Raw genomic sequence first — 26,110 nt, 5'->3', positions numbered from 1 at the left:
TGTTAAAAAAAAAAAATGCAAATAATGAATCAGCCGCAATAATCTGGAATACAAGAACTGTGTCCACAATGACAGACAGGTAAAACCTCACACAGACGATGAGAACACTGGCTGCAAAATAGCCATAACCTTAGAAGAAAAATTTGGTGAAAAATGGACACAAAATTTTCGCCAATGCAGTGATGAATCCGTCCCCGTCCTGTTCGCTCTCAGGTGGAGCTCCGTAGCCGCGCTCCTGTTCGCTCTCGGGTGGAGCTCCGCTGCCGCGCTCCTGTTCGCTCTCAGGTGGATCTCCGCTGCCGCGCTCCTGTTCGCTCTCAGGTGGAGCTCCGCTGCCGCGCTCCTGTTCGCTCTCAGGTGGAGCTCCGCTGCCGCGCTCCTGTTCGCTCTCAGGTGGAGCTCCGCTGCCGCGCTCCTGTTCCCTCTCAGGTGGAGCTCCGCTGCCGCGCTCCTGTTCCCTCTCAGGTGGAGCTCCGCTGCTGCGCTCCTGTTCCCTCTCTGGTGGAGCTCCGCTGCCGCGCTCCTGTTCCCTCTCTGGTGGAGCTCCGCTGCCGCGCTCCTGTTCTCTCTCAGGTGGAGCTCCGCTGCCGCGCTCCTGTTCGCTCTCAGGTGGATATCCGCTGCTGCGCTCCTCTTCGCTCTCAGGTGGATCTCCGCTGCCGCGCTCCTGTTCCCTCTCAGGTGGAGCTCCGCTGCCGCGCTCCTGTTCCCTCTCAGGTGGAGCTCCGCTGCTGCGCTCCTGTTCCCTCTCAGGTGGAGCTCCGCTGCTGCGCTCCTGTTCCCTCTCAGGTGGAGCTCCGCTGCCGCGCTCCTGTTCTCTCTCAGGTGGAGCTCCCCTGCCGTGCTCCTGTTCGCACTCAGGTGGATCTCCGCTGCTGCGCTCCTCTTCGCTCTCAGGTGGATCTCCGCTGCCGCGCTCCTGTTTGCTCTCAGGTGGAGCTCCGCTGCCGCGCTCCTGTTTGCTCTCAGGTGGAGCTCCGCTGCCGCGCTCCTGTTTGCTCTCAGGTGGAGCTCCGCTGCCGCGCTCCTGTTCCCTCTCAGGTGGAGCTCCGCTGCCGCGCTCCTGTTCCCTCTCAGGTGGAGCTCCGCTGCTGCGCTCCTGTTCCCTCTCAGGTGGAGCTCCGCTGCCGCGCTCCTGTTCCCTCTCAGGTGGATCTCCGCTGCCGCGCTCCTGTTCCCTCTCAGGTGGAGCTCCGCTGCCGCGCTCCTGTTCGCTCTCAGGTGGAGCTCCGCTGCCGCGCTCCTGTTCGCTCTCAGGTGGAGCTCCGCTGCCGCGCTCCTGTTCGCTCTCAGGTGGAGCTCCGCTGCCGCGCTCCTGTTCCCTCTCAGGTGGAGCTCCGCTGCCGCGCTCCTGTTCGCTCTCAGGTGGAGCTCCGCTGCCGCGCTCCTGTTCCCTCTCAGGTGGAGCTCCGCTGCCGCGCTCCTGTTCCCTCTCAGGTGGAGCTCCGCTGCCGCGCTCCTGTTCCCTCTCAGGTGGATCTCCGCTGCCGCGCTCCTGTTCCCTCTCAGGTGGAGCTCCGCTGCCGCGCTCCTGTTCGCTCTCAGGTGGAGCTCCGCTGCCGCGCTCCTGTTCCCTCTCAGGTGGAGCTCCGCTGCTGCGCTCCTGTTCCCTCTCAGGTGGAGCTCCGCTGCCGCGCTCCTGTTCCCTCTCAGGTGGAGCTCCGCTGCCGCGCTCCTGTTCCCTCTCAGGTGGAGCTCCGCTGCCGCGCTCCTGTTCGCTCTCAGATGGAGCTCCTCTGCCGCGCTCCTGTTCCCTCTCTGGTGGAGCTCCGCTGCCGCGCTCCTGTTCGCTCTCAGGTGGAGCTCCGCTGCCGCGCTCCTGTTCCCTCTCAGGTGGAGCTCCGCTGCCGCGCTCCTGTTCCCTCTCAGGTGGAGCTCCGCTGCCGCGCTCCTGTTCCCTCTCAGGTGGAGCTCCGCTGCCGCGCTCCTGTTCGCTCTCAGGTGGAGCTCCGCTGCCGCGCTCCTGTTCGCTCTCAGGTGGAGCTCCGCTGCCGCGCTCCTGTTCGCTCTCAGGTGGAGCTCCGCTGCCGCGCTCCTGTTCGCTCTCAGGTGGAGCTCCGCTGCCGCGCTCCTGTTCGCTCTCAGGTGGAGCTCCGCTGCCGCGCTCCTGTTCGCTCTCAGGTGGAGCTCCGCTGCCGCGCTCCTGTTCGCTCTCAGGTGGAGCTCCGCTGTCGCGCTCCTGTTCCCTCTCAGGTGGAGCTCCGCTGGCGCGCTCCTGTTCGCTCTCAGGTGGAGCTCCGCTGCCGCGCTCCTGTTCCCTCTCAGGTGGAGCTCCGCTGCCGCGCTCCTGTTCCCTCTCAGGTGGAGCTCCGCTGCCGCGCTCCTGTTCCCTCTCTGGTGTAGCTCCGCTGCCGCGCTCCTGTTCGCTCTCAGGTGGAGCTCCGCTGCCGCGCTCCTGTTCGCTCTCAGATGGAGCTCCTCTGCCGCGCTCCTGTTCCCTCTCAGGTGGAGCTCCGCTGCCGCGCTCCTGTTCCCTCTCAGGTGGTGCTCCGCTGCCGCGCTTCTGTTCGCTCTCAGGTGGAGCTCCGCTGCCGCGCTCCTGTTCGCTCTCAGGTGGAGCTCCGCTGCCGCGCTCCTGTTCGCTCTCAGGTGGAGCTCCGCTGCCGCGCTCCTGTTCGCTCTCAGGTGGAGCTCCGCTGCCGCGCTCCTGTTCGCTCTCAGGTGGAGCTCCGCTGCCGCGCTCCTGTTCGCTCTCAGGTGGAGCTCCGCTGCCGCGCTCCTGTTCGCTCTCAGGTGGAGCTCCGCTGCCGCGCTCCTGTTCGCTCTCAGGTGGAGCTCCGCTGCCGCGCTCCTGTTCGCTCTCAGGTGGAGCTCCGCTGCCGCGCTCCTGTTCGCTCTCAGGTGGAGCTCCGCTGCCGCGCTCCTGTTCGCTCTCAGGTGGAACTCCGCTGCCGCGCTCCTGTTCGCTCTCAGGTGGAGCTCCGCTGCCGCGCTCCTGTTCGCTCTCAGGTGGAGCTCCGCTGCCGCGCTCCTGTTCGCTCTCACTTGGAGCTCCGCTGCCGCGCTCCTGTTCCCTCTCACTTGGAGCTCCACTGTTTGGACCCAGTGCTGACTCTGTTATGTCTTCTGTACTGACTCTCTGCAGCCTGCATGATGTCTGCAGTCTCTGATGAGGTTCCCATATGAGGACCCCTCTGGGCTGCTGCTGGATCAGTGTCTGCTCTGCCGTTGTGAAAGATGTGGCCTTCTATATAGAAGTACTACATCTCCCAGCAGGGTGTGCTCTTCACCGCTGTGGCCATAGTGGCTGCCGCTTTTCTTCGCTTATTTAATGTCCGTCCTCTTTTTCTTTTCCAGTTGATATCAGAGAGATTAAAGAGATTCGACCTGGGAAGAACTCCCGAGATTTTGAGAGGTATCCAGAAGACGCCCGAAAAGTGGACGCCTCCCTCTGCTTCATCATCCTGTATGGAGCCGACTTCAGATTAAAGACCATCAGCGTTGCCGGTCGGTGATCGATTCTAGGGAAGGGGATGGGCCTGCTGGGTATATATTATTGGGGGGCTGCAAGGTATATATTATTGGGGGGGTCTGCTGGGTATATAATATTGGGGGCATGTTGGGTATATATTATTGGAGCAGATGGGCCTGCTGGGTATATATTATTGGGGGGTCTGCTGGGTATATAATATTGGGGGCTTGTTGGGTATATATTATTGGAGGGGATGGTCCTGCTGGATATATATTATTGGGGGGTCTGCTGGGTATATAATATTGGGGGGCATGTTGGGTATATATTATTGGAGGGGATGGGCCTGCTTGCGGGATATATATAGTTGGGGGGATGGGCCTGCTGGGTATATATTATTCGGGGGATGGGCCTGCTGTGTATATATAATTGGGGGGATGGGCCTGCTGGGTATATATTACGGGGGGGATGGGCCTGCTGTGTATATATTATGGGGGGGCTGCTGGGTATATATTATTGGGGGGATGGGCCTGCTGGGTATATATTACTGGGGGGATGGGCCTGCTGGGTATATATTATGGGGGGGCTGCTGGGTATATATTATTGGGGGTGGGCCTGCTGGGTATATATTATTGGGGGGGGGCCTGCTGGGTATATATTATGGGGGGGCTGCTGGGTATATATTATTGGGGGTGGGCCTGCTGGGTATATATTATTGGGGGGGTGGGCCTGCTGGGTATATATTATGGGGGGGCTGCTGGGTATATATTATTGGGGGTGGGCCTGCTGGGTATATATAATTGGGGGATGGGCCTGCTGGGTATATATAATTGGGGGGATGGGCCTGCTGGGTATATATTACTGAGGGGGATGGTCCTGCTGGGTATATATTATTGGGGGGGCTGCTGGTTATTTATTATTGGGGGGTGGGCTTGCTGGGTATATAATATTGGGGGGGTGGGCCTGCTGGGTATATAATATTGGGGGGGTGGGCCTGCTGGGTATATAATATTGGGAGGGTGGGCCTGCTGGGTATATATTATGGGGGGGCTGCTGGGTATATATTATGGGGGGCTGCTGGGTATATATAATTGGGGGTGGGCCTGCTGGGTATATATAATTGGGGGATGGGCCTGCTGGGTATATATAATTGGGGGGATGGGCCTACTGGGTATATATTACTGAGGGGGATGGTCCTGCTGGGTATATATTATTGGGGGGTGGGCCTGCTGGGTATATAATATTGGGGGGTGGGCCTGCTGGGTATATAATATTGGGGGGGGTGGGCCTGCTGGGTATATAATATTGGGAGGGTGGGCCTGCTGGGTATATAATATTGGGGGGTGGGCCTGCTGGGTATATATAATTGGGGGATGGGCCTGCTGGGTATTTATAATTGGGGGGATGGGCCTGCTGGGTATATATTACTGAGGGGGATGGTCCTGCTGGGTATATATTATTGGGGGGGCTGCTGGTTATATATTATTGGGGGGCCTGCTGGATAAATACAGTATTATTGGGGGGGGCATCAACAAGTTTCTGAAAAATTCCAAAACTTCATGTTAATCTTTTGTATGAAATTTGCTTCCATTGCCGATACCAGAAATCTTCTCTTCCCGGAGTCTTCTATGGCGGCCGCTTCACCGGGAGAACGTGGTTGTCGGCCATCGCTCCGCTGCCCCCTCTGTTACATTATCAGTAACATGAGCCTTATGGCTGATAACAGGGAGCAATAGGCTGTATTGACCCTCTGACTGTGCTCCCGTCCTCCGAGCTGGGATTGTGGAGATGCTACACTAAAGACACACATACTGCGGGAAAGGTCTGTCCTGAATGGGCCCCTCTTCTCAGGGGCCCCATATGGCACATATACTGTGTACCTACCTACATTTGCAGCCGGTGTTGGGGGCCGCGTGGACACACAGTAATGGATGTCAGGCTCACCGATGTATCATAGATGTAACGCCCCCCCATGCCGCAGACCAGATCTGCCCCTATACAGGGTTTACATGCATTGACCCCATCTGTCCCTGCAGCTTTCAGTGAAGAGGAGGTGACGCTGTGGATCGGCGGCCTGAGCTGGGCGCAAAGAGACACCCTGAAGTCACCCAGCCCCCTGCAGGTGGAGAGGTGGGTAACCGAAGCACGACCCCTGCAGAGCTATAGGGTGCGGGCATAGTGCTGCATCGGATACTGTATCTCACATGGGATTAGATGCAGGGCTCAGCAATCAGTATCACACAGGAGAGGATTAGATACACAGCTCAGCAGTCAGTATCACACAGGAGAGGATTAGATACACAGCTCAGCAGTCAGTATCACACAGGAGAGGATTAGATACACAGCTCAGCAGTCAGTATCATACAGGAGAGGATTAGATACACAGCTCAGCAGTCAGTATCATACAGGAGAGGATTAGATACACGGCTCAGCAGACAGTATCACACAGGAGAGGATTAGATACATGGCTAAGCAGACAGTATCACACAGGAGAGGATTAGATACACAGCTCAGCAGTCAGTATCACACAGGATAGGATTAGATACACAGCTCAGCAGTCAGTATCACACAGGAGAGGATTAGATACACAGCTCAGCAGTCAGTATCATACAGGAGAGGATTAGATACACAGCTCAGCAGTCAGTATCACACAGGAGAGGATTAGATACACAGCTCAGCAGTCAGTATCACACAGGAGAGGATTAGATACACAGCTCAGCAGTCAGTATCATATAGGAGAGGATTAGATACACGGCTCAGCAGACAGTATCACACAGGAGAGGATTAGATACATGGCTAAGCAGACAGTATCACACAGGAGAGGATTAGATACACAGCTCAGCAGTCAGTATCACACAGGATAGGATTAGATACACAGCTCAGCAGTCAGTATCACACAGGATAGGATTAGATACACGACTCAGCAGTCAGTATCACACAGGATAAGATTAGATACATGGCTCAGCAGACAGTATCACACAGGATAGGATTAGACACATCACTCAGCAGACAGTATCACACAGGATAGGATTAGATACACAGCTCAGCAGTCAGTATCACACAGGATAGGATTAGACACATCACTCAGCAGACAGTATCACACAGGATAGGATTAGATACACAGCTCAGCAGTCAGTATCACACAGGAAAGGATTAGACACACGGCTCAGCAGTCAGTATCACACAGGATAGGATTAGATACACAGCTCAGCAGACAGTATCATACAGGATAGGATTAGATACACGGCTCAGCAGACAGTATCACACAGGATAGGATTAGATACACAGCTCAGCAGTCAGTATCACACAGGAGGGATTAGATACACGGCTCAGCAGTCAGTATCACACAGGAGAGGATTAGATACACGGCTCAGCAGTCAGTATCACACAGGAGAGGATTAGATACACAGCTCAGCAGACAGTATCACACAGGATAGGATTAGATACACAGCTCAGCAGACAGTATCACACAGGATAGGATTAGACACATCACTCAGCAGACAGTATCACACAGGATAGGATTAGATACACAGCTCAGCAGTCAGTATCACACAGGAGGGATTAGATACACGGCTCAGCAGTCAGTATCACACAGGAGAGGATTAGATACACGGCTCAGCAGACAGTATCACACAGGATAGGATTAGATACACAGCTCAGCAGACAGTATCACACAGGATAGGATTAGACACATCACTCAGCAGACAGTATCACACAGGATAGGATTAGATACACAGCTCAGCAGTCAGTATCACACAGGAGGGATTAGATACACGGCTCAGCAGTCAGTATCACACAGGAGAGGATTAGATACACGGCTCAGCAGTCAGTATCACACAGGAGAGGATTAGATACACGGCTCAGCAGTCAGTATCACACAGGAGAGGATTAGACACATGGCTCAGCAGTCAGTATCACACAGGAGAGGATTAGATACACGGCTCAGCAGCCAGTATCACACAGGATAGGATTAGACACACGGCTCAGCAGCGCTGGCGTCTTCTCCTGTGTGTAGAGAACAATCACTGCTGTTAATATGTTGGGGGTCGTTCTTTCTGGATCCCCCCCCCCCCCCGTTTTGCTCCGGACCCTCGACATTTCAGTTTTTTCGTTCTCCTGCGTCCCGGGTTCTCGTAGCAGATAAATATTTGCTCTCGTCCCTTCTGCAGCAAACACTGGAAATGGAGCAGGGGAGCGGCGCTGGGGCTTCTGTCCACGGGTTCACATTGATTCTTGCAGGGGTCCCTTGGGGCGAACAGTTTGTGGCCCTTACTAAAGTCTATTTGCCGACAGATTATATGTCTCCTTGCGCCCACTGACGCCCTCAAATATGTTTTTGATGCATTTATTAGCCGGGTCGCTGTTAAAGTGGCCCTTGTTATTTCCGGGCCCCATACACCTGCACATGGCATATTTCTGTCTCTCCTATGTCCTGCTGTGAAGCATCTGCTGCCGCAGGTGAAGACTTGCGCCATGCTTGCTTGCCCCATCTTAAACCCTCCCATGATTACTATGGCCACGCCCCTAGAGCGGCGCTGCTAAACACAAGGCCACGCCCCTATAACCACCCCGGCTCAACATAACGCACAGCAATACTGTGCAGCAGCCTGAGTGCCTGGACCCAGTGATCTGCAATATCTACCGCACGCTACCCCTCCGCACCTTCCCAGCAGTGCCGCCACCAGTACTGGTTACAGCCATGCTACCTTCCATAGACATCTGCATAGCCAGAGCTGCATTCATAATTCAGCTGACTTCAAACATCACCCTTCCATTCCCTGCGGGTTTGATGCCCTGCTGCGCTGCATCATGGGAGTTATAGTGTGCATCATCCATGTTGACTTCTGTCCCGTTTCTCGTTTGCAGGTGGCTGAGGAAGCTGTTTGAGGCAATAGACCGGGCCAAGGACGGCAGGTAGGAATCGTTTCTTTACATTATTTTTTAGCACCAGACTCAGCAAGGCTTGGGTTAGTAGCTAAAGGCTAAAGAGCTTATGAAACCCCTCTAAAAATGAAAAATCTTTCGCAAGCCCAAATCCTATTGCCCCATATTGTTATCAGTATGGCTGTTCTTATAAGATAACGTGATATATAAAATACTGCAAATACCAAGGTGGGGAAAGACATAGCGCTGGAGGGTGCACGTGTGTGACAGAGCGCTGGGGAGGGTTACAGAGTGCTGGGAGAAGTATGACAGAGCTGGGGGGTGCACGGGTGTGACAGAGTGCTGGGGAGGTTACAGAGTGCTGGGAGGAGTGTGACAGAGTGCTGGGGAGGTTACAGAGTGCTGGGAGGAGTGTGACAGAGTGCTGGGGAGGTTACAGAGTGCTGGGAGGAGTGTGACAGAGCGCTGGGGAGGGGTACAGAGTGCTGGGAGGAGTGTGACAGAGTGCTGGGGAGGGGTACAGAGTGCTGGGAGGAGTGTGACAGAGCGCTGGGGAGGGGTACAGAGTGCTGGGAGGAGTGTGACAGAGTGCTGGGGAGGTTACAGAGTGCTGGGAGGAGTGTGACAGAGTGCTGGGGAGGTTACAGAGTGCTGGGAGGAGTGTGACAGAGCGCTGGAGAGGGGTACAGAGTGCTGGGAGGAGTGTGACAGAGCGCTGGGGGGGGTGCACGGGTGTGACAGCGCTGGGAAGGGTTACAGAGTGCTGGGAGGAGTATGACAGAGTGCTGCAGGGGGCACGGGTGTGACAGAGTCCTGTGAAGGGTTACAGAGTGTGAGAGGAGAATGGCAGAGCGCTGGGGAGCTGCACGGGTGTGACAGAGCGCTGGGATAGTTACAGAGTGTGAGAAGAATATGACGGCATTGAGGGGTTCCCCATTTGTTGCTGCTCTGGGAAGAGTTACAGAGTGCTGGAAGGAGTATGACAGAGCGGTGGGGGGTGCATTGTTGTGACAGAGCTCTGTGGAGGGTTACAGAGTGCTGGGAGGAGTGTGACAGAGCGCTGCAGGGTGCATAGTTGTGACAGAGCGCTGGAGGGTGCACTGATGTGACAGAGCGCTGGTGGGTGCACTGGTGTGACAGCGCTGTGGAGGTTACAGAGCGCTGGGGGGTGCACAGCTGTGACAGAGTGCTGGGGAGGTTGCAGAGTGCTAGGAGGAGTGTGACAGAGCGCTGGAGGGTGCACTGATGTGACAGAGCGCTGTGAAGGTTACAGAGCGCTGGAGGGTGCACAGCTGTGACAGAGTGCTGAGGAGGTTACAAAGTGCGGGAAGAGTATGACAGAGTGCTGGGGGGTGCATGGGTGTGACAGCTCTGGGGAGGGTTACAGAGTGCTGGGAGGAGTGTGACAGAGCGCTGAGGGGCTGCATTGGTGTGACAGAGTGCTGGGGAGGGTTACAGAGTGCGGGAGGAGTATGACAGAGCTGGGGGGTGCACGGGTGTGACAGAGCACTGGGGAGGGTTACAGAGTGCTGGGAGGAGTGTGACAGAGCTGGGGGGTGCACAAGTGTGACAGTCCTGTGGAGGTTACAGAGTGCTGGGAGGAGTGTGACAGAGCTGGGGGTGCACGGGTGTGACAGAGCCCTGTGGAGGTTACAGAGTGCTGGGAGGAGTGTGACAGAGCTGGGGGGTGCACGGGTGTGACAGAGCCCTGTGGAGGGTTACAAAGTGCTGGGAGGAGTGTGACAGAGCTGGGGGGGTGCACGGGTGTGACAGAGCCCTGTGGAGGGTTACAAAGTGCTGGGAGGAGTGTGACATAGCTGGGGGGTGCACGGGTGTGACAGAGCACTGGGGAGGGTTACAGAGTGCTGGGAGGAGTGTGACAGAGCTGGGGGGGTGCACGGGTGTGACAGAGCACTGGGGAGGGTTACAGAGTGCTGGGAGGAGTGTGACAGAGCTGGGGGGTGCACGGGTGTGACAGAGCACTGGGGAGGGTTACAGAGTGCTGGGAGGAGTGTGACAGAGCTGGGGGGTGCACAAGTGTGACAGAGTCCTGTGGAGGTTACAGAGTGCTGGGAGGAGTGTAACAGAGCTGGGGGTGCACGGGTGTGACAGAGCCCTGTGGAGGTTACAGAGTGCTGGGAGGAGTGTGACAGAGCTGGGGGGTGCACGATTGTGACAGAGTCCTGTGGAGGGTTACAAAGTGCTGGGAGGAGTGTGACAGAGCTGGGGGGTGCACGGGTGTGACAGAGCCCTGTGGAGGTTACAGAGTGCTGGGAGGAGTGTAACAGAGCTGGGGGTGCACGGGTGTGACAGAGCCCTGTGGAGGTTACAGAGTGCTGGGAGGAGTGTGACAGAGTCCTGTGGAGGGTTACAAAGTGCTGGGAGGAGTGTGACAGAGCTGGGGGGTGCACAAGTGTGACAGAGTCCTGTGGAGGTTACAGAGTGCTGGGAGGAGTGTAACAGAGCTGGGGGTGCACGGGTGTGACAGAGCCCTGTGGAGGTTACAGAGTGCTGGGAGGAGTGTGACAGAGCTGGGGGGGTGCACGGGTGTGACAGAGCCCTGTGGAGGGTTACAAAGTGCTGGGAGGAGTGTGACAGAGCTGGGGGGTGCACGGGTGTGACAGAGCCCTGTGGAGGGTTACAAAGTGCTGGGAGGAGTGTGACAGAGCTGGGGGGTGCACGATTGTGACAGAGCACTGTGGAGGTTACAGAGTGCTGGGAGGAGTGTGACAGAGCTGGGGGGGTGCACGGGTGTGACAGAGCCCTGTGGAGGGTTACAAAGTGCTGGGAGGAGTGTGACAGAGCTGGGGGGTGCACGATTGTGACAGAGCCCTGTGGAGGGTTACAAAGTGCTGGGAGGAGTGTGACAGAGCTGGGGGGTGCACCGGTGTGACAGAGCACTGGGGAGGGTTACAGAATGCTGGGGGGTGCACAAGTGTGACAGAGCACTGGGGAGGGTTACAGAGTGCTGGGAGGAGTGTGACAGAGCTGGGGGGTGCACCGGTGTGACAGAGCACTGGGGAGGGTTACAGAATGCTGGGGGGTGCACAAGTGTGACAGAGCACTGGGGAGGGTTACAGAGTGCTGGGAGGAGTGTGACAGAGCTGGGGGGTGCACGATTGTGACAGAGCACTGGGGAGGGTTACAGAATGCTGGGAGGAGTGTGACAGAGCGCTGGAGAGTGCACTGATGTGACAGAGCGCTGGTGGGTGCACTGGTGTGACAGCGCTGTGGAGGTTACAGAGCGCTGGAGGGTGCACAGTTGTGACACAGTGCTGAGGAGGTTACAGAGTGTGGGAGGAGTATGACAGAGTGCTGGGGGGGTGCACGGGTGTGACAGCGCTGTGGAGGTTACAGAGTGCTGGGAGGAGTGTGACAGAGCGCTGCAGGGTGCACTGATGTGACAGAGCGCTGTGTAGGTTACAGAGCGCTGGAGGGTGCACAGCTGTGACAGAGTGCTGAGGAGGTTACAAAGTGCGGGAAGAGTATGACAGAGCGCTGGGGGGTGCACAGGTGTGACAGCTCTGGGGTGGGTTACAGAGTGCTGGGAGGAGTGTGACAGAGCTGGGGGGTGCACAAGTGTGACAGAGTCCTGTGGAGGTTACAGAGTGCTGGGAGGAGTGTGACAGAGCTGGGGGGTGCACTGGTGTGACAGAGCACTGGAGAGGGTTACAGAGTGCTGGGGAGGGTTACAGAGTGCGGGAGGAGTATGACAGAATGGTGAGGGGCTGCACAGGGGTGACAGCGCTGGGATGGTTAAAGAGTGTGGGAAGGATTATGACAGAAAGTTGGGGGGTGCAGGAGTGTGACAGAGCACTGGGGAGGGTTACAGAGTGCTGGGAGGAGTGTGACAGAGCTGGGGGGTGCACGGGTGTGACAGAGCCCTGTGGAGGTTACAGAGTGCTGGGAGGAGTGTGACAGAGCTGGGGGGTGCACGGGTATGACAGAGCACTGGGGAGGGTTACAGAGTGCTGGGAGGAGTGTGACAGAGCTGGGGGGTGCACGGGTGTGACAGAGCCCTGTGGAGGGTTACATAGTGCTGGGAGGAGTGTGACAGAGCTGGGGGGTGCACGGGTGTGACAGAGCACTGGGGAGGGTTACAGAGTGCTGGGAGGAGTGTGACAGAGCGGGGGGGTGCACGGATGTGACAGAGTCCTGTGGAGGGTTACAGAGTGTGAGAGGAGTATAGCAGAGCGCTGGTGGCTGCACGGGTGTGACAGAGCACTGGGATAGTTACAGAGTGTGGGGAGGAATATGACAGCATTGAGGGCTTCCCCATTTATTGCCGCTCTGGGAAGAGTTACAGAGTGCTGGGAGGAGTGTGACAGAGCGCTGCAGGGTGCACTGATGTGACAGAGCGCTGTGTAGGTTACAGAGCGCTGGAGGGTGCACAGCTGTGACAGAGTGCTGAGGAGGTTACAAAGTGCGGGAAGAGTATGACAGAGCGCTGGGGGGTGCACGGGTGTGACAGCTCTGGGGAGGGTTACAGAGTGCTGGGAGGAGTGTGACAGAGCCCTGTGGAGGTTACAGAGTGCTGGGAGGAGTGTGACAGAGCTGGGGGGTGCACGGGTGTGACAGAGCACTGGGGAGGGTTACAGAGTGCTGGGAGGAGTGTGACAGAGCTGGGGGGTGCACTGGTGTGACAGAGCACTGGAGAGGGTTACAGAGTGCGGGAGGAGTATGACAGAATGGTGAGGGGCTGCACAGGGGTGACAGCGCTGGGATGGTTAAAGAGTGTGGGAAGGATTATGACAGAAAGTTGGGGGGTGCAGGAGTGTGACAGAGCACTGGGGAGGGTTACAGAGTGCTGGGAGGAGTGTGACAGAGCTGGGGGGTGCACGGGTGTGACAGAGCCCTGTGGAGGTTACAGAGTGCTGGGAGGAGTGTGACAGAGCTGGGGGGTGCACGGGTGTGACAGAGCACTGGGGAGGGTTACAGAGTGCTGGGAGGAGTGTGACAGAGCTGGGGGGTGCACGGGTGTGACAGAGCCCTGTGGAGGGTTACATAGTGCTGGGAGGAGTGTGACAGAGCTGGGGGGTGCACGGGTGTGACAGAGCACTGGGGAGGGTTACAGAGTGCTGGGAGGAGTGTGACAGAGCTGGGGGGTGCACGGATGTGACAGAGTCCTGTGGAGGGTTACAGAGTGTGAGAGGAGTATAGCAGAGCGCTGGGGAGCTGCACGGGTGTGACAGAGCACTGGGATAGTTACAGAGTGTGGGGAGGAATATGACAGCATTGAGGGCTTCCCCATTTATTGCCGCTCTGGGAAGAGTTACAGAGTGCTGGGAGGAGTGTGACAGAGCGCTGCAGGGTGCACTGATGTGACAGAGCGCTGTGTAGGTTACAGAGCGCTGGAGGGTGCACAGCTGTGACAGAGTGCTGAGGAGGTTACAAAGTGCGGGAAGAGTATGACAGAGCGCTGGGGGGTGCACGGGTGTGACAGCTCTGGGGAGGGTTACAGAGTGCTGGGAGGAGTGTGACAGAGCCCTGTGGAGGTTACAGAGTGCTGGGAGGAGTGTGACAGAGCTGGGGGGTGCACGGGTGTGACAGAGCACTGGGGAGGGTTACAGAGTGCTGGGAGGAGTGTGACAGAGCTGGGGGGTGCACGGGTGTGACAGAACACTGGGGAGGGTTACAGAGTGCTGGGAGGAGTGTGACAGAGCTGGGGGGTGCACAAGTGTGACAGAGTCCTGTGGAGGTTACAGAGTGCTGGGAGGAGTGTGACAGAGCTGGGGGGTGCACGGGTGTGACAGAGCACTGGGGAGGGTTACAGAGTGCTGGGAGGAGTGTGACAGAGCGCTGCAGGGTGCACTGATGTGACAGAGCGCTGTGTAGGTTACAGAGCGCTGGAGGGTGCACAGCTGTGACAGAGTGCTGAGGAGGTTACAAAGTGCGGGAAGAGTATGACAGAGCGCTGGGGGGTGCACAGGTGTGACAGCTCTGGGGTGGGTTACAGAGTGCTGGGAGGAGTGTGACAGAGCTGGGGGGTGCACAAGTGTGACAGAGTCCTGTGGAGGTTACAGAGTGCTGGGAGGAGTGTGACAGAGCTGGGGGGTGCACTGGTGTGACAGAGCACTGGAGAGGGTTACAGAGTGCTGGGGAGGGTTACAGAGTGCGGGAGGAGTATGACAGAATGGTGAGGGGCTGCACAGGGGTGACAGCGCTGGGATGGTTAAAGAGTGTGGGAAGGATTATGACATAAAGTTGGGGGGTGCAGGAGTGTGACAGAGCACTGGGGAGGGTTACAGAGTGCTGGGAGGAGTGTGACAGAGCTGGGGGGTGCACGGGTGTGACAGAGCCCTGTGGAGGTTACAGAGTGCTGGGAGGAGTGTGACAGAGCTGGGGGGTGCACGGGTATGACAGAGCACTGGGGAGGGTTACAGAGTGCTGGGAGGAGTGTGACAGAGCTGGGGGGTGCACGGGTGTGACAGAGCCCTGTGGAGGGTTACATAGTGCTGGGAGGAGTGTGACAGAGCTGGGGGGTGCACGGGTGTGACAGAGCACTGGGGAGGGTTACAGAGTGCTGGGAGGAGTGTGACAGAGCGGGGGGGTGCACGGATGTGACAGAGTCCTGTGGAGGGTTACAGAGTGTGAGAGGAGTATAGCAGAGCGCTGGTGGCTGCACGGGTGTGACAGAGCACTGGGATAGTTACAGAGTGTGGGGAGGAATATGACAGCATTGAGGGCTTCCCCATTTATTGCCGCTCTGGGAAGAGTTACAGAGTGCTGGGAGGAGTGTGACAGAGCGCTGCAGGGTGCACTGATGTGACAGAGCGCTGTGTAGGTTACAAAGTGCGGGAAGAGTATGACAGAGCGCTGGGGGGTGCACAGCTGTGACAGAGTGCTGAGGAGGTTACAAAGTGCGGGAAGAGTATGACAGAGCGCTGGGGGGTGCACGGGTGTGACAGCTCTGGGGAGGGTTACAGAGTGCTGGGAGGAGTGTGACAGAGCCCTGTGGAGGTTACAGAGTGCTGGGAGGAGTGTGACAGAGCTGGGGGGTGCACGGGTGTGACAGAGCACTGGGGAGGGTTACAGAGTGCTGGGAGGAGTGTGACAGAGCTGGGGGGTGCACTGGTGTGACAGAGCACTGGAGAGGGTTACAGAGTGCTGGGGAGGGTTACAGAGTGCGGGAGGAGTATGACAGAATGGTGAGGGGCTGCACAGGGGTGACAGCGCTGGGATGGTTAAAGAGTGTGGGAAGGATTATGACAGAAAGTTGGGGGGTGCAGGAGTGTGACAGAGCACTGGGGAGGGTTACAGAGTGCTGGGAGGAGTGTGACAGAGCTGGGGGGTGCACGGGTGTGACAGAGCCCTGTGGAGGTTACAGAGTGCTGGGAGGAGTGTGACAGAGCTGGGGGGTGCACGGGTGTGACAGAGCACTGGGGAGGGTTACAGAGTGCTGGGAGGAGTGTGACAGAGCTGGGGGGTGCACGGGTGTGACAGAGCCCTGTGGAGGGTTACATAGTGCTGGGAGGAGTGTGACAGAGCTGGGGGGTGCACGGGTGTGACAGAGCACTGGGGAGGGTTACAGAGTGCTGGGAGGAGTGTGACAGAGCTGGGGGGTGCACGGATGTGACAGAGTCCTGTGGAGGGTTACAGAGTGTGAGAGGAGTATAGCAGAGCGCTGGGGAGCTGCACGGGTGTGACAGAGCACTGGGATAGTTACAGAGTGTGGGGAGGAATATGACAGCATTGAGGGCTTCCCCATTTATTGCCGCTCTGGGAAGAGTTACAGAGTGCTGGGAGGAGTGTGACAGAGCGCTGCAGGGTGCACTGATGTGACAGAGCGCTGTGTAGGTTACAGAGCGCTGGAGGGTGCACAGCTGTGACAGAGTGCTGAGGAGGTTACAAAGTGCGGGAAGAGTATGACAGAGCGCTGGGGGGTGCACGGGTGTGACAGCTCTGGGGAGGGTTACAGAGTGCTGGGAGGAGTGTGACAGAGCCCTGTGGAGGTTACAGAGTGCTGGGAGGAGTGTGACAGAGCTGGGGGGTGCACGGGTGTGACAGAGCACTGGGGAGGGTTACAGAGTGCTGGGAGGAGTGTGACAGAGCTGGGGGGTGCACGGGTGTGACAGAACACTGGGGAGGGTTACAGAGTGCTGGGAGGAGTGTGACAGAGCTGGGGGGTGCACAAGTGTGACAGAGTCCTGTGGAGGTTACAGAGTGCTGGGAGGAGTGTGACAGAGCTGGGGGGTGCACGGGTGTGACAGAGCACTGGGGAGGGTTACAGAGTGCTGGGAGGAGTGTAACAGAGCTGGGGGGTGCACGGGTGTGACAGAGTCCTGTGGAGGTTACAGAGTGCTGGGAGGAGTGTGACAGAGCTGGGGGGTGCACGAGTGAGACAGAGCCCTGTGGAGCTAACAGAGTGCTGGGAGGAGTGTGACAGAGCTGGGGGGTGCACGGGTGTGACAGAGTCCTGTGGAGGGTTACAGAGTGCTGGGAGGAGTGTGACAGAGCTGGGGGGTGCACGGGTGTGACAGAGCACTGTGGAGGTTACAGAGTGCTGGGAGGAGTGTGACAGAGCTGGGGGGTGCACGGGTGTGACAGAGCACTGGGGAGGGTTACAGAGTGCTGGGAGGAGTGTGACAGAGCTGGGGGGTGCACGGGTGTGACAGAGCGCTGTGGAGGTTACAGAGTGCTGGGAGGAGTGTGACAGAGCTGGGGGGTGCACGGGTGTGACAGAGCACTGTGGAGGTTACAGAGTGCTGGGAGGAGTGTGACAGAGCTGGGGGGTGCACGGGTGTGACAGAGCACTGTGGAGGTTACAGAGTGCTGGGAGGAGTGTGACAGAGCTGGGGGGTGCACGGGTGTGACAGAGCGCTGTGGAGGTTACAGAGTGCTGGGAGGAGTGTGACAGAGCTGGGGGGTGCACGGATGTGACAGAGCACTGTGGAGGTTACAGAGTGCTGGGAGGAGTGTGACAGAGCTGGGGGGTGCACGAGTGTGACAGAGTCCTGTGGAGGTTACAGAGTGCTGGGAGGAGTGTGACAGAGCTGGGGGGTGCACGGGTGTGACAGAGTCCTGTGGAGGGTTACAGAGTGCTGGGAGGAGTGTAACAGAGCTGGGGGGTGCACGGGTGTGACAGAGTCCTGTGGAGGCTACAGAGTGCTGGGAGGAGTGTGACAGAGCTGGGGGGTGCACGAGTGAGACAGAGCCCTGTGGAGCTAACAGAGTGCTGGGAGGAGTGTGACAGAGCTGGGGGGTGCACGGGTGTGACAGAGTCCTGTGGAGGGTTACAGAGTGCTGGGAGGAGTGTGACAGAGCTGGGGGGTGCACGGGTGTGACAGAGCACTGTGGAGGTTACAGAGTGCTGGGAGGAGTGTGACAGAGCTGGGGGGTGCACGGGTGTGACAGAGCACTGGGGAGGGTTACAGAGTGCTGGGAGGAGTGTGACAGAGCTGGGGGGTGCACGGGTGTGACAGAGCGCTGTGGAGGTTACAGAGTGCTGGGAGGAGTGTGACAGAGCTGGGGGGTGCACGGGTGTGACAGAGCACTGTGGAGGTTACAGAGTGCTGGGAGGAGTGTGACAGAGCTGGGGGGTGCACGGGTGTGACAGAGCGCTGTGGAGGTTACAGAGTGCTGGGAGGAGTGTGACAGAGCTGGGGGGTGCACGGATGTGACAGAGCACTGTGGAGGTTACAGAGTGCTGGGAGGAGTGTGACAGAGCTGGGGGGTGCACGGGTGTGACAGAGCACTGGGGAGGGTTACAGAGTGCTGGGAGGAGTGTGACAGAGCTGGGGGGTGCACGAGTGTGACAGAGCCCTGTGGAGGGTTACAGAGTGCTGGGAGGAGTGTGACAGAGCTGGGGGGTGCACGGGTGTGACAGAGCACTGTGGAGGGTTGCAGAGTGCTGGGAGGAGTGTGACAGAGCTGGGGGGTGCACGAGTGTGACAGAGCCCTGTGGAGGGTTACAGAGTGCTGGGAGGAGTGTGACAGAGCTGGGGGGTGCACGGGTGTGACAGAGCGCTGGGATAGTTACAGAGTGTGGGGAGGAATATGACAGCATTGAGGGCTTCCCCATTTGTTGCCGCTCTGGGAAGAGTTACAGAGTGCTGGGAGGAGTGTGACAGAGCGCTGTAGAGGGTTACAGAGTGCTGGGATGAGTATGTCACAGCGCTGGAAGGAGCGTCACCAAATGCTTAGTGGGAGACCGTGCTGGGGGCAGTGCTGGCTCATTGTGATATCTGCCACCAAATCCTGGAGACTGCTCATGTGAAAAGTCCTGTTCATCTTCACTGTTATATTTAGTCAGAGTAATTGAATGGAGTCGTCTAATGACATCTAGTCCCTTGAAAGCGCTCACTCAGACGAGAGGATCAGCACGTACAACGATGACTGAGACCCAACAACAGACTATGAGGAGCAACAGCGACTTGCCCATAAAAAGGGAACACCACACTTATAAATCATATAGTAGAGAAAAATAATTTTATTCATCAGAAAAGGCAGAGACATGAACAACACTAGACCCATAAAAACATACAAGAAATGCAAAGCAGTCATGTCATATGGTTATGATACAATGACCCTCCCACATTCAAAATCCCACAGGTAGGAACACATGTATTAAAGCAACGTGCACTCCATACACTTAGTATACAACGATAAATAATGACACAATATCATATACATGATAAAGAGACCTGCACACTATCAGTAAGGCTGCTCACAGCACCATGCAAAAAATGCAACACTAATCCTGCATAAAAAGGCCTATGTGCCACGCAATAAATGCAGCAATCACAGCATATTCCCAGCAGAGAAAGAAGATTGGCGGCCAGATCGATCAAGGCTCCTGAGAGCATGAAGGTGCATGAAGAGAAATAAAGTGCCTGGTGCCGGTGTGGGATGGAATGGTGGGGGAGCACACCCCACGCGTATCGCCACTACCCAAGTGGCTTTCTTAAGGGAGGATAAAGCGCTGAACATCAGTGTGTGCCAATTGTATTTATGCAGAGAGCACATATGCAGCATAATTACATTTAAGAGAGCCTTACTGCATTAAAACGCCAGGGATATCGCGCGGCCGCGGCCATCTTGTCCACATCTCCAAAGCTGTTGATAAAGCTGGGCAAGTTTGTTACACAGCGCATGCGCTAGATCCAATAGTAGGCGCTTACACAGACGTCGCATTCACATCTTGTCACACAGCGCATGCGCTAGATCAAACAATCGGCGCCTGCGCAGGCGTCTTATCATAGTAAAAGCATTTACCCTGTAACAGGGGAAGATGTGAGCCCGTCAGGCAGCGCATGCGCAGACCACATAATCAAGCTCTATCGCAGTGAGCGCATTTGTGCTATACAAGAAGAGGGCATGGGCCAGTCAAACAGAGTTTGCAAAGAGAAGGATACACAGACATATAATCAACAATGGTAGAAGACCTTTTTGATTCAATAGAACATTACAGCCAGACATACCAAGAATGATTGAGAGGTCATAGAGATAGTATTTAAAGATATTTTTTACACTTAGAAATAACGCCAAATCTGGGAAAATGACTCAGGACTAATAAGCAAATACTTAGATAAACAATATCATCTGATAATCCTATTGGTGGCACAGAAACACATAAGACACATCCAAAAATAATCAAAAAATAAAAAACAAAAAATAAAATCTGACAGAGATGCCAAATGGAAAAAGGAAAAAAATATATTAAGGCCAAGATATAAAATAGCCTAAATGAGTAAATCTGGCAAGCAAATGTAGATGTGCACATTGTATAGCGGCCATCACTTAGGTCTAAGGCCTCTTTCACACTTCCGTTTTTTACAATCAGTCACAATCCGCCAGGTTTTGAAAAAAAACGGATCCTCAATTTTTTTTGAGGATCCGTTTTTTTCCCCATTGACTTGCATTAATGGCTGATTGTGACGGATTGCTGTCCGTTGCATCCGTTTTTTTTGAGGATCCGCCAAAAGTTGCTGTCCGTTACCATCCTCAAAGATTTCAAAACGGAGCTTGTAACGTTTCTTTCTCTGGCGGATCCTCCAGACACTGATTTAACCCGAAATTCTTTCTGGGTGCCGGACAAAAAAAAAAAATTCTCTCCCTCTCCCTCTCCCTCTCCCTCTCCCTCTCCCTCTCTCTCTCCTTCCCGGACAGCATTTCCTTTAAACTTCCTCGTTTGCAGGATCCGTCTGAAAACGGATCCTGTGCCATCCGTTGACATCAGTTAAGAACGGATCCGCTTGTCTGACTTTTTGGCGGATTTGAACTGATGCAAAAAAACTGAAGTGTGAAAGAGGCCTAAGCTGAATAATAGATATGAAAGCGCTAGAACCGCTAATAATGCGCAATAGATACATTTAAAAATTGAAAAGAATGTTTTGGCAGAAAACTGGGTAATATATACGTATGAGAACGCTGAAACCCTGATGGTATATACACAGCACATTGTAAACTCCATGAGAATAATATTGGTAGCACGCGCCTGTAAAGAGCTTATAATGAAGACGTCCAGCTGAAGCGCAGCGCTGACAATACAACAAGAAGTGTATACATGTTATAACTACAGAAACAAGTGTCCATGAGCTGTAAGCCTCCATAAGAGCAGAATAGTGGTGCAAGATGGAACGCAAAAAAATGACCGATGTATGACCACCAGTGTAGAACCCACATTTATACACAGGGCCAAGAAAGGGCACATATTGATGAAATAATTATAATATGCCCAAATTGGCCATAGATGTCACCGATTGTCAGTTAGAACATACATATAGAAACTATACTATTAGATGTACCAAAGCGTAAATATGTAATGATGCATAATGCAACATAGTAACATAGTTATTAAGGTTGAAGGGAGACTTTAAGTCCATCTAGTTCAACCCATATCCTATCCTAACTTGCCCTAACATGTTGATCTAGAGGAAGGCAAAAAACCCCATGTGGCAAACAGTAAGCTTCACATTGGGGAAAAAAATTCCTTCCCGACTCCACTTACGGCAATCAGACTAACTCCCTGGATCAACGCAATATCAAGGAAACTAGTGTATATCCCCTGTAATATTATACTTTTCAAGAAAGGCATCCAGTCCCTTCTTAAATGTTAGTAGGGAATCACTCATTACAACATCATATGGCAGAGAGTTCCATAGTCTCACTGCTCTTACAGTAAGGAATCCGCGTCTGTGAGTATGCTTAAACCTTCTTTCCTCCAGACGTAGAGGATGCCCCCTTGTCCCCGTCACAGGTCTAAGAGTAAAAAGATCATTAGGTCTTTGTACTGTCCCCGCATATATTTATACATTGTAATAAGATCACCCCTAAGAATAACCCCAGGTGTAATAACCTGTCTTGGTATTGCAGACCCCCTAGTTCCCTAATAACCTTGGTCGCTCTTCTCTGCACCCGCTCCAGTTCAGCTATGTCTTTCTTATACACCGGAAACCAGAACTGTACACAGTATTCTAAGTGTGGTCGCACTAGTGACTTATATAGAGGTAAAATTATGTTCTTCTCATGAGCATCTATGCCTCTTTTAATGCATCCCATTATTTTATTTGCCTTTGCAGCAGCTGCCTGACGCTGGCCACTAAATGTGAGTTTGTCGTGCACCCATACACCCAGGTCTTTTTCAGTGACTGTTTTGCCCAGTGTTTTACCATTAAGCACATAATTATGCATCTTGTTCGTTCTACCCAAGTGCATGACCTTACATTTATCCCCATTAAAGCTCATTTGCCATTTATCAGCCCAAGCTTCTAGTTTACATAAATCCTCCTGTAATATAAAATTGTCTTCCTCTGTATTGATTACTCTGCAGAGTTTAGTGTCATCTGCAAATATTGAAATTCTACTCTCTATGCCCCCAACAAGGTCATTAATAAATATGTTAAAAAGAAGCGGGCCCAAAACTGACCCCTGTGGTACCCCACTGCTAACCGTGACCCAGTCCGAGTGTGCTCTATTAATAACCACCCTTTGTTTCCTATCCCTGAGCCAGCTCTTAACCCAATTACACATATTTTCCCCTATCCCCATTGTTCTCATTTTATGTATCAACCTTTTGTGTGGCACCGTATCAAAAGCTTTTGAAAAGTCCATGTACACCTCGTCCACTGCATTCCCTTGGTCCAGTCCTGGACTTACCTCTTCAGAAAAGCTTATCAGATTAGTCTGACAGGAACGGTCCCTTGTAAACCCATGTTGATATTGGGTCATGAGGTTATTCTTCTCCAGATACTCCAGTATAGTATCTCTTAGAAAACCCTCCAGGATTATACCCACAGTTGAAGTTAAACTTACTGGCCTATAATTTCCAAGTTCAGTTTTTGTCCCCTTTTTGAATATTGGCACCACATTTGCTATACTCCAGTCCTGTGGTACAGACCCTGTTATAATGGAATCTTTAAAGATTAAAAATAATGGTCTATCTATGACTGTGCTTAATTCCTGCAGTACTCGGGGGTGTATCCCATCCAGGCCCGGGGATTTGTCAATTTTAGTGATTCTTAGATGCCGCCGTACTTCCTGCTGGGTTAAGCAGGTGACATTTAATGGAGAATTTTTATCACTGATCATGATATCCATCATGGGATTTTCCTGTGTAAATACTGTTGAAAAAAAGTCATTTAGCATATTGGCTTTTTCCTCATCCTCGTCCACCATTTCACCCAGACTATTTTTAAGGGGGCCAACACTATCATTTTTTAGTTTCTTACTATTTATGTAGTTAAAGAATATTTTGGGATTATTTTTACTTTCTCTGGCAATGAGTCTCTCTGTCTCAATCTTTGCTGCTTTGATTTGCTTTTTACAGAATTTATTTAATCTTCTGTCTTTAGTTAATGCCTCATCACTACCTAATTGCTTTAATTCTCTAAATGCTTTATTTTTATCTCTTATTGCGCCCCTTGCTGCACTATATAGCCATAGTGGTTTCCTCCTATTTCTCGCATGTTTATTCCCATATGGTATTGTTGAGGTAGGGCTAAATTAACCCTTCACGGTTGATCCAGTGATTTCCAAATTAGTTCACAGGATGTTGCTAACAACTGAGAATGACCACACGGAGACGGGGGTCTCTGTATGGGAGGATCAAAGCAGACCACTAACTACGTTTATTGAATCTCACATTACATAGCATTCTGCTTAATTATGCAAAGTATACAGCTACCAATAGAATCGTAATACATTTAAGCCAATTGTATTGCAAGAAAATCTGAATATGTCCCTAGCTGTGTGATGTAGATAATAGAACAATAGCGCATTCTTTTAGGGTCTCATCTCATATCTCATATCTTGTACAAGCTGGAACAGTCTGGTTTCATAACAACTGTGAACTTTCATCTAGTTAAGTTACAAAATTTAATTCGTAAACAACAAAATGGCGTCGCAAGCACAAAAATGGATCCTGGAGAACAAGATGTCCTGTACATCTGAATACTGTACTTCACAATTGCCCCCTAGATAAATTTTGTTAACACATATGCAGCATCAGAGGTGCTATCCCAAGCTAACAGCTTGAGGGGTACTGGTCTTCACATGACTGATGCCGTGTTACCAGTCATGGCTGTTGCGGCGCACCCGTCCTCCCCTGTATACTTCAATTCATGATTAACAACTTTTGATGACGGTGGTGGGGATCTTTTGTAGGTAGCCATGCGCTTGGCTTCAACATCTTCATCAAGTAGCCTTTTGAGATCGGTGCAGAGAAGAGCAGGGGCGATGACACCTTTGGTATCATCATTAGCTGTCTTAGTGCAGAATTTCCTAATACATACAGGAATACACCAAAGAACAAGTTTTAGTATCACATATACAACAAGGATACAGGCAGCAACGTGTAACAAGCTCTGTAAGATCCCAGCTACCCAGCCCCCAATTCCCTTAAACCAATTGGCTGGATTAAGAAAAGAGAAGGAGTCTGACCACCAACTGTCCTAAGTACGATCATTGTCTTTATCATATTGATCTCTGAGTCATTGAATATCTTCTAACTTTAACTTCAACTTCATAGTACTGTTAGGATCTATATAATGACAGCAAGCGGGTCCAGTGACCTGACACTTACCACCTTGTGCTGCTGTTAACTAGTCCAGCACTATAGGATGTTGATTAGTGACTATAAGAAGTTCATTTTGGACAGCAGCAGTAGTGTTAAGTGTATCCAATATATCCCAAATTTCATCATCTAGATAGTCTGTGGCCCTAACCAATTTATCCCACATTTGTGTAATCATAGGGTAAATCAAAATGGAACTGACAACTTTATTGGCCACACTCATCTGCACTATATGTGGTCTCCCTGAAGGGCGGGGTGAATTGTCCGCAGCTCTTTTGTATAATGTATGTTTGGGTATAGCCTGTGTATCCAACTGGTTGTTCGGAATAACAAAGATAGCCGGGGTCAAGCGACCCAGAGTATAAGTACCTCTTACCCCTACTGGCAACCATTTATAAGCATTGTCTCCACTTACCCAGAACATGTCATCCGGTAAATCCCATAGGGCTGAATGTTGCAGTACCAATCTATGAGCTAAGTCTATGAACGCAGATGCATTCTGAAGCATACACCAAGCTGGAGATTGTCCTAAAGGACTACAATAACCTACATCGGGATTTCCACAAGTGGGGGTTCCTGGCACACATCCAGAGGACTCATTTCAAGATATATTGCCAGGAATACTGGCACAGGTTTCGTTAGAACCCTGGGGAAACAAATTAGAAAATTCCCATGACGTATTATGCAATCTTCTTTCTAGCAACATTGGTTTGAAGGCGTCAGTAGAGTGTGAAGTTGCATTGAAACTGACTTGTAAACCATACATTGGAACTTGCCATAGATTGGTTAGACTAGTCTTATTCTTAAGGCCCCGACTCACTAAGCGATCTCGGTAGCGAGATTGCTGCTGAGTCACAACTTTTGTGACGTAACAGCGATCTCACCAGCGAGATCGCTGTGTGTGACAGCGATCAGCGAGCGGCCCCCCTGCCAGTATCGCTGATCGCTGGAAGAAACCTCTGGACATTTCTTTGGTCGCTGGTCTCCCGCTGGCCAGAACGCATCGCTGCGTGTGACAGGCGGGAGACCAGCGATAAAATAATAAAAAAAATAAAAAATATAGTTATTCTCCCCTTCCGACGTCCCGTTCAGCCATCCTGCCTCTCTCCACGCTCCGGTCCCAGTGATCCTTTGCACGAATGACCGCGAGACTTTGTTAGCCCTCGAGACCGTGACATCTCGCTGTCATTCGTGCAAAGGATCACTGGGACCAGAGCGTGGAGAGAGGCAGGATGGCTGTGCGGGACGTCGGAAGGTGAGAATAACTATATTTTTTATTTTGATTCTATTTTTTACAGCGATGGCAAGCGATTCCGGGCGCTCGGCATCGCTGTGCTGATCGCTGGTGAAGCTGTCTGTGTGACAGCTCACCAGCGATCACATAGCGACTTACTAGCGATCCTGACACCTTGATATCGGTGTCGGGATCGCTGGTAAGTCACTTAGTGTGACGGGGCCTTTAGGGACCCAAGCCCCTCCTTTGTAGGCCAAATATTGAAGTTGGGTATTGCTTCCTGAAAGATTACCTTGTCACCAGGGGTATCCCACCCATCCCACAATAGGTATACCAACAGTTAAATTCCATAACTTAGCATTATCTGTGGCATTATTAGCGAGTGTGTCAGAGCAGTCAGTCCAAGCAAATAACTCCTCAGGTGGAACAAGGATAGCCAAAAAGGGGATGCTTGTGTCTGACACTGGTGAATACGTGCAGATCCAACAGTCTGCCAGAGACTGGGAATTGTCCAACAAATCTCTCAGTAATTTTTCATGATGTTGTATAAACTTATTATTCAAGGACGTTG

General features: G+C 53.3%; 1 protein-coding gene across 1 annotated transcript in view; it reads left to right on the top strand.

The window, feature by feature from the left end:
* Positions 1-26,110, top strand: part of LOC141091667 (1-phosphatidylinositol 4,5-bisphosphate phosphodiesterase gamma-1-like) — a 189,775-nt gene that overhangs the window by 21,675 nt on the left and 141,990 nt on the right. Inside the window, exons 2-4 of the mRNA XM_073577350.1 lie at positions 3,298-3,447; positions 5,446-5,539; positions 8,276-8,323. Coding sequence (XP_073433451.1) covers positions 3,298-3,447; positions 5,446-5,539; positions 8,276-8,323 — 292 coding nt within the window. The remainder of the gene's footprint in view (positions 1-3,297; positions 3,448-5,445; positions 5,540-8,275; positions 8,324-26,110) is intronic.

This window comes from Dendrobates tinctorius, unplaced genomic scaffold (assembly GCF_039654945.1).
Source record: "Dendrobates tinctorius isolate UK_male_01 unplaced genomic scaffold, ASM3965494v1 ptg000055l, whole genome shotgun sequence".
NCBI lineage: Eukaryota > Metazoa > Chordata > Amphibia > Anura > Dendrobatidae > Dendrobates > Dendrobates tinctorius.
This window is presented reverse-complemented; position numbering and strand designations above follow the sequence as displayed.